Raw genomic sequence first — 11,025 nt, 5'->3', positions numbered from 1 at the left:
ATGTCAAAGTTCAGCATCAAATACTGCAAATTAGCATCTTACCGCACGGTTGAGTTGCTTGGAAGACACTTGTCACTGTTCGAAATCAGTGATTGTTAAAAAGGCATCAAAATAACATCTGGGGATTCTGCAGCAGAATGGTATTCCAGGGTAACAAGGGGCAATTAGGGTATCTTAGTAAGACTGTCACTTAGAAATGCACTCTGTTGCATTGATTGATCTGCTAACTGATAGTGGGGGAATTAATTGAGCCAGTGGAGATAAATGGCTATGCGCTGATCATCCAGTGACTTTCGAGCCATTGATTTGCCTCTTATCTTGGTTAATAAGATGCCTCCATGGGAGGGAACGGCCGCATTGGTTATTCAGACACAGGCTGCCTAGTGTTAGCTGGTTGTCAGGATGCCTGTTTACTTACTAGACCCAATTAACAGTTGGATGTCTGTTAGTAGCAGCATTAGCAGTTACACTTGTAAAGGTGCACTTTTAATATTTTATCTATGTCCCATTCTGATCATGGTTGTAAGTGTTTGTTCCAACAATTAACAGGCTTAATGGGTTAGATCCATTCATCTAACTCAGTTTCATATCTAGAACTTGGTCCTCACAGTAATGTTTTTAGCATTAGTTCTACATCATAGGTCTTGAACAGGGGGTCTGTGGAGGTACTGCAGTGGGGTCGCAAAATCTTTGGTTGATTAGTCATTTTTATATATTTTTTTTTAATCTGTCAGTTATTTTCTTGATCTGTCAATACACCAGTTTGGTATGTTTATGTTTACGGCAGTTGACTGTTGCACATGTTTGAAATAAGGAAATTATTGAACCTGTGTATGATTTGAAATAGCTTAATACTGAATGCAACATGATGATAACGATGTATATTTCTAAATAGCACTTGGATAAGTTAAATATAGAACACGTTGAAGACCCTTGTCCTAGGGTTAGGGTTAGGGTTAGGGTGAGGTGGGAACTTCTATCTTCTGATGGCACTTTTCATTGGTTCAACATATATATTTTGTGTGCTTCATATGTCATTTATATATCATCTGGCCGAATGGCATCAAGCTTTGTTTTCACTAACAGTAGGACTTCTTAAACTGTGCTGATGTAACTGATGCTTGCTATATTTCTTTTCTCAACTTCACCATTTTTACAACATAATGTTCGAGTTTATTATTGCAAGCTTGGACCCGTACAGGTTGTGTACCTTCTATCAGCCTACATTTCAAAATTGTTCTCCCCATTGGTCCCTCCCACGAAGATGTACGTCCTATGATTAATTGGAAAGCTGGCGGAAATGCTTGTGCACAAGGAGCTGGAAGTAGGCAGTCGAAATACAGTATAATCCAATAAGCAGATGTCAGAGGTTGAGACACTCCTCAGTCTGCAATCTGTATTTGAAGGCAGTCACTTAAATTGTGGAAGTCATCTCTTTCCTTTGTGCCGTGTTTCCTTTCGGTTCAAGTGAGGTGCAGGTGTCGAAATGAAGGAATGCATGGAGAGACATTTCAGCATTTTATCTGTTCATAATGCAGCACAGACAGCCATGACACCTAACCCAGATAAATACTGTAATTATCAGTTCTGCCTCTCACAGTTCACCCGTCTGCCGATTGTCCGTCGTATCCATCATGCCTACACAAACACACGCGTGCGCACGTACCAACACACACGCAGTGTTTTGATGTGTCAAATCTTTATCCATCAATGGCAAGTCAAAGTGAGATTTAGTGCAGCACCCTGGCAGGTTAACCGCACTGTGGGCGAGTCTATATTAAATTGTCTACTGAAGTGGGCCAGATTGTGTTAGGCCAGTCTATCCATTCATCTGCACTAATGCTTTTTCTGCCTTCATCCATTTTATGAACTGAAGGCGACTGGAGAGAGGAGGACAGGACCCAGGAGAAGAGCGGAGTTGAAGAGCAGCCCAAAAGAAGGGGAACCATTTGCAAAGGTAAATAGACAAAATAAATAATAGATAAAATGGAGATGTGAACAGAAAGATAATGGATGGAGTTCATGGCTAGACTGTGACACACAATGATGGATTTTTTTTTTTTTTTTTAGGGTTCACTATATGTATTAAACTACATTGTTCATTTCAACATTTGTCACCGTTTTAAATGACCTATCACACATCTCCTTCTGTAAGACCAAATGGAATTAAATAGCATAAAGTGGTGTACGGCACACGGCTGCAGCTATACTAACAAGGCTCCATGGTAATGAGCTTGAGGAGGTGAAAACACACATGCATGAGTGGACACACCCACACACTGCCTCAGTGTGCCGAGGCACTATCAGCATGCTCTCATTTTGCCATGACCACTTTTTAAGTGTCCGTTGCCGCGGCAACGGTCTGATTTATTTCCCAATTAAGAGTTAGTGAACTTGCTCACTTACAACCCGTAATATCAAGCAGCCCATAAAATACCTTGCAGCGGAATGCACTCGATTTTCCGTACAAACAAACAAAAAAAGGGAGCATCACTTTCTTCCAAACAAGTAAACCGCGTCGAGTGTGCGCTCGTTTGTGAGCTCACTGCGCAAGAACAAATAATCTCTAATAATTGTGCGCTGCTGCTAATTGTCAATTAACGTGCGTACCAAAAACGATCAAATTCAGCCGGCTTCACTTCCAATAACAACCTTTTTCATCCATCCAGCTTAAAATGAAGATAAACAGTGCGCGGATGGATGGGAGCGTCAGCAGGCAGGTGGGGTTGTAATGGAATCAATTAGGCAAACACACATGATTTATATTCTGTGCTGATAACAAAGAAAACTTAATTTAGTTTCTCTTGCCTTCTCACTGATATCATTTGTTTCTAATGTTTATGCAATGGTAACGTATGAATCCCACTCCCTCTTGTGACAAATAAATCAAGCGTCCGTGTGCGCCGTTATGTCCCTCTGCGTGCGCGTTACGGGCATGCGTATGTGCGATGCCTATGTGAGCTTATAAAGCAGAAGTAACTGTTAATTATTAACTCCGACTGTGAAATGTTAATGCACATATTAGTACTGATACATAAACGTGAAGGCAACGCCTGTGACTATCTGCTCGGACCTGATTGTGCTTTCTGTGCGTTTCCGGGAAATTTATCTCCACGATGATATGAGTAATGCTCACATAAATGTGAATATGACAAATGGGAGGAAAAGGACCCAGGTTTGAAAACAGTAGTCTAACACGCTGCTGTAATGAAACCTCTTTGTTTTCTATTCCCGTCATCCCCCCAACCCCCCGTCTCTTCTGCAGCTCACCTCAGTGTTCTTGAGAAGTAGAACTCGTCTGGCCCTCATTAAGGTCCCTGGCATTCGCTTTGCTCTGCATCTCGCCTCCTCTCTCCCCAGCCTCTTACGGCTTCATCCAACATTCTGGCCGTGCCGTCCTTGTACGTGCACCACTAGCAGGCTTCAGCTGCAATTAGAGCTTATGTCATCACGCTTACACAAACATACAGCAGAAGCATTTAGTTCCGAATCTTTCCTGTGCCCAGTGCAACCCCTCTCAGTAACTTGTTGGACAACAATTAAAAAAGTTAACAGGCATTGAGCTGGTCCGGGGAAACACGAGGATGTCATGTTGCCTTCCATTAAAGCTCTATTATAGGTCCATCTCCTTCTAAATGAACTGCCTTAACATAGCATCGGTTTCGGTTTATGGTATTTTCACATTTTATGAAACAGTCATAATTAGCTGTTGTGGAAAATAAATGAGGGACCTACAGTCTAGTCTCTAAATGCCCCTTTTGCTGAAGATAAAGCACCTCATGAGCACAGATCAAAATGTGCTTTTCTTTTTGTGACTGTGGTACACTGGAAGCCAGCCACACAAGGGTTGTGTACTGCACAGTGTTGATAAGTTCAGTCGCTTTGTACGATCAGATGGTGTTTTCGGCGTTAGCCTGCAAAGGCCACGTAGAGTCCCAGTAGCTCCGGTATGAATCTTTCATTCGGGCTTCTATCACAGAAAACTAGGCAAAGTCATTACCGTTTCGCTGTTTCAATCCCGCACTCTTTTCATGTTCTGAGTTCACTCCTTCATCCGCGCCGTTCTATTTTTCATCACAACTTTATGCTCATTCATCCCCTCAAACATTCTTTAAACTTGAGGAAATGAGACCCACGTCTCTCGGAGAAGAAAATCTAAAAAAACGAGGAACTAGGTCTGGGGTGATCACCAGAAAGTTTCTGACACGAAGAATCACCCCTTAAGCTGCTGCTGAATGTTTTAGAGCGGGCTGGTCTCTTTTTCTGTGGGGGATAAGACAGCTCTTGTGTCTGCTTGTCTGCTGGGGCTTTGGAGGTAGAGGAGAGGCAGCTACCTCTTCTGCTCTCGCCTCTCATCTCTTCACACTAATTAGAGAGAACAGAGTTTAAATCTTGGTGGGGGACACACATCCTGCACACAGGTGGGTGTGCACAGTCGCGTATTTATCAAAGGGTGTTGTGAAGGTCTTGTTTTCGTCGGAATGTGTCCAGAAACGAATTTTTAGGTCAACATTTTGTTAGTAAGAGACACGCTGGTGTAATACTGTGACATCTCCTCGCGCGTGTGTGTGTGCATGTGGATATTGTGCAGTGTGGTGGCAAAGCACCGCAGGCGATGATGAGGAGGGGGCTTAAGGAGTGGGCTCTTCAGGCCTAATCACTGCACCCATTTCAAAGGCGAGGACGCCAATTAAAACTGATAGGGCTCAATATGGGCTTTTGGGCTGCCACGGCGGAGAGCAACGCAGACAACATGAAAATCAATCGCCCCCCGTGTCCTGGTCAGGCGAAGCGGTTTGCCAGCCAGTGATCTGAAAGGAGTCTCTGATTAATATTCGAGCTCTGTAAAGAGCTGCGGTCGGGGCAAAGGGGAGAAACACGCGGGTCATAGGGAGTAGACAGAGATTTGAGAGTCACCAATTATCATGTGTGTGTCGGTGTGTATTGTGGATCAAAGGGTCTGTGATCTCAACTTCTAAAAGTAGGTGGCAAAAAAAAAGTGAGGGGGACAACTTACTTAATTGCATTTTGTCCTCAAACCAAGATAATGTGATTGTTATATGGACATATCTACCTAACCTATATACAAATGTCAGTTTTGACATTTTGGGGAAACCCCACTGTTCTTTTTTTGAATAGAGTTGAGTGAGTAGATTGATACCTCTGTCATATTTGTACACCAACTATGGGACTAGAGTGGCACTAGAGCCCTGTGCTAGGTCTCTGCATCAACCCTTTTCATCCTCTCTTTTGTTTATTGTCATTTTAAGTTAGATGCACACCGATCAGGCATAACATTACGACCACTGCCACTACCAGGAGTGAATAATAATGACCGTCTTGTGACACTACAGTGATTCTGCTGGGAAACTTTTGGACCTGACATTCTTCTGGATGTTACTCAGACATGCACCACCCACCTAAACCAGACCAGGCACCTCCACCCCATAGCGGTGACACTCCTTGATGGCAGCAGCCATCCCCAGGAGGATGCAGCCTGGCACAGACACACAAACAAAGCATTTTTGGAACAACTCCAAAAAAAAAAAAAACACACACAAAAAAACAAGAACAGCACAAGGTGTTGAACTGGCCTCCAAATTCTCAAGATCCCAAACTCGTCAAGTATCTGTGGGATGCACTGGCACAATTCTGATGAGCGAGAACTGTTTTGAAGGCACGAAGGAGGCCGACACAATGTTAGGAATGTGGTCATAATGTTATGTCTGATCAGTGTATAAAAAAGGTTGCAGGGTCATCTGCTGTTGAGTTGTCAAAATGAGATGTGCACTGGTTAATCAAAAGTCGGTATTTACAAATATTTAAAACACATTTCCTTATTTCTCATTAAAAGCTCGGCTACCCAGTAGACTACACGCCTGTGATACTCAGCCAGTTTCATCAGGTCAGAGGGATAGCCTGCTGAAAATCTCATCACATTTCATGCTCGTTTTCACTACAATCAGAGCATCAGCATTTCATGAATGAAAGGAGATGTCATGCAAGAGCACCAGAGAGTAAGGTTATAACTCAAGTGTTACTGTACAGGATCAGACTAGACGAGATCGTTTCATTTGACATATAGCACCCCTGAGACCGTGAAGCTAGCTGGGTTTTTGTGCGTTTTAAGCCAAAACGCAGGATAAAAAAATCATGCAGTGAAACATAGTGTATTCATTAAGGGTTGTGTTTCAACTAATATGGAGAAGAAAAAAAAAACGGACATGGTGCTCAGATGACGTGCATGACATGCATAAAATCCATCTGCACAATTTGATTGGCCGGGCGCATCTTTGCATAATTGACTCCCAATGGACCAGACCAATTTCCTTTTGTAGGCAGGGGAAGTTCAGGCTGGCCTCCAGGATAGTGAAAAGATGCTCTTGATGGTTTTGTGCACTAGAATTAATTTCCATCCCAAATCAGAAACATTGATTCATTCCCCCATTTCGAATCACAACTCAAAGCACATCTGTTTAAAACTGCTTATTCCGTCTGGCGCCAATTACTCTGTCACTTCTACTTTTTTTTTACCTCTTTATTGTTGTTTCTTTCTTTGTGTATTCATGTGTATTCTGTGTATGTTGTGTACGGTGTCATCAAATAAAATGTATTATTATTATTGTAATAAATGGAATATGGATTTGTGCGTGCGTTTGCTTGTGTGAGCTGGAGTCAGCTCAGCTTTCTTTGATACCAATAAGAGGTGCTCCTATAGGAGGAAAAAAAATTGTGGAGCCAAGACAGACTGACATGGCACTGAAACGTGATCACACAATACCGATAAAGTGCTGTTTAATCAGACAATTACAAAACAGGCAATGCAATTCAAGTGATGTGTAATCAACATGTAAACGTAGTTCATTGGATTTGAATTAAATGAAAGCTGAGTAAAAACAGCAGAATGATTTTAAAATGAACAAAAAGCAGTAAACATTTTTTACATCAGTGGTGTGTGTATGATTGTTGGTGTGTGTGTGTGTGTGTTTATCCCCCAACAGTCAGGGCAAAGAATCACAAGGACTTACAAGGGGGTTATCTCGCTTAAGTGAAACGTTCAGGCAACACTGGAGCTGAATGTCAAAACGAACACTCCTCGCCACCAAGCACAGCGTAAGAGCTGCAGGTCGCACCCCGCTAAGGCATTTTAAGGTGACGTCCAATGTCTTGTGAAGTGTGTGTCCGTGTGCTTGCTCAGATGTGTGTGAAGGCTAATACGCTCTGACAAGCTGATAACATATTTCTTGTCATACGGTTAGACATCATTAACTAATAAAGATTGATTGCCCTTTGTTCCCTGTCACAGAGTGTTTGAACTATTTTCCCACTGCTGCTCTGGAGAATTTGTGTGCGCTAGAGAGAAACTGAGAGAGAGAGGAGTGATTTTTTTTTTTTTTTCCCAAAGCTCAGGGCTTTCCCCTCCACAGATCAGATTCTGGCTGGACCCAGTCTTCTCCCATGATGCTCTGCAGGCGGAAACTTTTGAAATACCCCAGGCGATGGCTAAAAAAAAAAAAAAAGAGAAAGAGCATTTAGTATATAATGAGATAATGAGCACAACATTTAAACATGTACATAATTCATATGAATTACATCCAGCATTTACATATGTGGTAAATGCTGCTTTAATCTTTTCCCTGTTGAACAGAATATTTAAGGGTTACACAACCTTCCCAATCTGTTCAAAGATTTCTCCTTGTGGGGCCGCTCTGTTCTGACTGAGGTGGTTACATGAGGTGTTTTTATTCTGATCATTCTACTGCAATGATCCAATCCTTTCTCTGATAAATACGTTATTTTTTCGTGTGTGTTTGCCTCATTTGGGATAAGCAAAGATGATGTGAATAGTGTAGCAAAGGAAAGACTTTCTCAGATAAGTGTTTGAAAAGATGAATGGAATCAATGAACGACACAACTGAGAAAACGGGTCTGTCTGGATTTGTCTCAGCCATCCTTTTCCCAAAAATGCATTCAGTATAAACATAGCCAGTGTTTTTGGAGCTTGGCTCATAGTATGGACTGTCACAACCTCACAAGTCCCCCGAATTCAGTGAAGAACAATATTAAGGGCTAGGACCTCTAAGTGTACTCTAGGGGTCTATTTACTCACAAGTTGGGCCGTTGGCCCTCCGCTATCTCCTCCTTGGGAATGGGATAAAGAGCCTCATATGTACGCTTCTCTCCTGAGCCATGGATGGCATAGGAGTTCATCTTGTTGACATTGGGAGGGAAGTAGGACCAGGGGAGGACAGCTTCACCCATCCACCTGTCCCCTTTGATTGTGGCATTGAACACCATGGGTAGTTGTTGCTGTAGAAATATTAAATAGTAAGTTATACAGTATACATCACTGAACACTAAAAAAGGCCCTGTTACAATTCCATTGGTGTCAACCTACCTTGAATGCTTGGCCGACCCCTGACAGCAATAATATCAGGTGTTGTCCATGGCTGAAGTAAAAACACAGAGAAGCTGTCTGATCGTTTTACTGCGACCTACAAATATATGCTCATTAGTGTGGTCATATCAAGAGCTCCACCAGGTACTTACGGACAAAACTCCACCTCCAGGTAATTTTCTGTAGCACTATCGAGGAAGAAGGACTCCACGACTGATGAGATAACAGAGAAAGAAAAGTCAAGACGAGAGCTTCACTTTTGTATTAATAAACTGCTTACAAGGTGTCACTAATATCATCAGCATGTGGTCCAGATAAGACAATCATATGAGTCGTTTACTTTAAGTTTAATAATATGATGCCAAAATAAACCTAGCAGCATCATAGTATCTACAAAGGAGTATAATGGCACTGGCTTCCAATCTATTAACTTGCGTTAATGAGACTGAATATGTGGGGCTCATTAACCGGAAATCGAACATAGTTGAGGTTAATTAGATTGGATTGTTATTACTCAACCTCATTACAAGGTTTAATTGCGGTGTCATCATAATATTGATAATAAACTATAATGGTCTCATAAACAGATCTAGTCCTTCATCTTTCTCCAGACACTCTGGACTATAGCTATGATTTCATTTCAGCTTGTACGGTGGCTTAAAATTGCATCAGACAGACTAAATTGCTTGATCAAAACTGGAGTAAATCCAACACGTGCGACATAATGCAGTCAATTACAACTGGCTACAAACTGAAACTTCTGTCAAGTTCATTTTCAGTATCAGGAGTCTGGGATACGTCAGTGTAATAGTTATAATAAGAAAAGGCATTTCTTTACATTTGGGGAAATATGCTTATTTACATTCTTGCTGAGTGTTACCATTAAATGAGTGTTACCATTAGATGAGAGGATCTCTATTGCTTTTTTTCTGTGGTTGTTAAATATTAAGCTGGTGCTAAGAGATAGAGTTAGCTGAGCCAGCTATGAAGAGAGGAAACAAGGAAAGTGCAACTCCCAGTTCAACGAATGATTTGATAGGTACTAGTTGGCAGATTTCTTTCTTAGCTAAGATAATGTAAGCAAACTTTTTTGGCCTTTGTGCCTTTATTGGATAGTCATTAGTAGAGAAACACTGAGATTAATGGGGCGAGACAGACAGTCCCGCATGCAGTGAGCTGGAATTGAACCCACGCCATGGCGCTGAGGGTGAAAGCCTCGGTTCAAGGAGCATGTCCCTCGTTATAGGGGTTCTAGAGGGGCACCATGGTACATTAGTGCCCCTGTATGTATAATTCAACAACGTCAATAAGCATACAGTATTTTGAAAATAAATTCAACCTATTGCTTTTATCAGAAATGCACGAAATTCTATGACTATTTAAATTATACAAAGGAATTAAAAAGAATATAAAGATCACTTTTCTAATTATGTTTTAACAACAGCATAGGGTCAGTACAAAACAAACTAGAAATAAAAAACAGCATAAAATAAGTACCAGTGCTAAGTATTAAGTGGGTCAAAAATAGTATAGTTGCTGGTTCAGACAATGAATGAAAACTCCACAGTGCACATGGAATAAAGTGATTCGAGTGTAATTACACCATTTCTCAGTCTGACTAAATGCATCATTCCCTCTAAATGGTAACATTTTTGCAGTCACTTTATTTACAATCATCTGGCGTGGGCATGTCAATAAATCCCTAAAAGCTCCCGATAAAGAAATAGTCACAAATCCACAGTGGGAAGCTCCTACCTTCATAATCCCATAATCCTGGGAAGGGCTGGCTGGGGGGCCCTGCGGGAACTGCTGGGTCATTGAAGAACGGACCAAATACCTCAATCTTCAGCCCTCCTTCCCCAGGAGAGAAGACAATCCTGATGGGGTCATGCCTTACGGGGTTGCTGTCCCAGGTGTGCTGGATAGGAAACTCCATTTGCATGTGAGGACTAAAAAAAATAAACAAATAAATAAAAAATACAGTCAGGATGAGAAACTGCTGTGATCACAAGGACAAAGAGTGATACTCATATGCAATCTTACAGAGATTCACTGCATAGCAGAATGTGGAGAAGTGTTAGAAACTGCAGTCCATGAGTTAGCCCCATGTTGTCAGAAGCCTTTTCACTGGCCACAGAATAGGTGCATGTCCAGATGTGCTGGTCGTGCCTTTATATACTCCCTGTTTAAAGCACTACTAAATACATATGTGTTACTCAATAACACGATTGTAAAACAGACTTCCTGATAAAGGGAACTCGGAGCTACTGAAGTGAAGTTGAAGCGGTTTGCAGGGCTTGGTTTCAGTAGTGGACATAGATTAGATACTGGACAAATGAACAAACTACCCGGAAGACGTTGTTTCCAACTAAAACTAACGTCAGTGGTAGCATTCACAGCACTCGGATCATAGCTACGCTTTTGCGAATCTCTAACATGGTAAAATGTTATACCAGTACATTTGGTAGCACATGACTAACCTGGTAATCTCCGCTAGAAAACGTCATATGTATGAAACTCAAACACCTTTCAATTGGATCCGCGTTTCCCTATACAAAGCGGAACCTTGTTTTCTTATCGCCTGTAAAGTCGGAACGCTTTCGGCGGTGCACACCTCCATTGCCATT

The 11,025-nt window shown here is 41.8% G+C and overlaps 1 protein-coding gene across 2 annotated transcripts; it reads right to left on the bottom strand.

The window, feature by feature from the left end:
• Positions 1-7,400: 7,400 nt before the first annotated feature.
• c2h4orf33 (chromosome 2 C4orf33 homolog) lies at positions 7,401-10,986 on the bottom strand. Of its 2 annotated transcripts, none has more exons than XM_047579460.1 (6): positions 10,879-10,986; positions 10,154-10,347; positions 8,551-8,611; positions 8,399-8,450; positions 8,111-8,310; positions 7,401-7,503 (listed from the first exon to the last, which is right to left on the bottom strand). In XM_047579460.1, exons 2-6 carry the CDS (start codon positions 10,338-10,340, stop codon positions 7,407-7,409), a joined length of 597 nt encoding a protein of 198 aa, XP_047435416.1. In that variant the 5' UTR covers positions 10,341-10,347; positions 10,879-10,986; the 3' UTR covers positions 7,401-7,406. The 2 variants fall into 2 exon arrangements, with proteins under 2 accessions (XP_047435416.1, XP_047435415.1); XM_047579459.1 differs by lacking the exon at positions 10,879-10,986 and adding an exon at positions 10,442-10,851.
• Between the last annotated feature and the right edge of the window lie 39 nt (positions 10,987-11,025).

Source organism: Mugil cephalus, chromosome 2 (assembly GCF_022458985.1).
Source record: "Mugil cephalus isolate CIBA_MC_2020 chromosome 2, CIBA_Mcephalus_1.1, whole genome shotgun sequence".
In the NCBI taxonomy this organism is placed as follows: domain Eukaryota; kingdom Metazoa; phylum Chordata; class Actinopteri; order Mugiliformes; family Mugilidae; genus Mugil; species Mugil cephalus.
The sequence above is the reverse complement of the archived record's forward strand: the minus strand, read 5'-3'. Positions and strand labels throughout refer to the sequence as shown.

Bases quoted from the DNA above. Each gene is read 5' to 3' on its own strand.
- c2h4orf33 (XM_047579459.1), bottom strand. From the start codon at position 10,506: ATGGGGCTAACTCATGGACTGCAGTTTCTAACACTTCTCCACATTCTG. The intron at 8,311-8,398 runs GTAGGTTGACAC...ATATTTCTACAG, and splicing joins GGGTCGGCCAAGCATTCAAG to CAACAACTACCCATGGTGTT. The intron at 7,504-8,110 runs GTGAGTAAATAG...TTTTTTTTTTAG, and splicing joins GAGGGCCAACGGCCCAACTT to CCATCGCCTGGGGTATTTCA.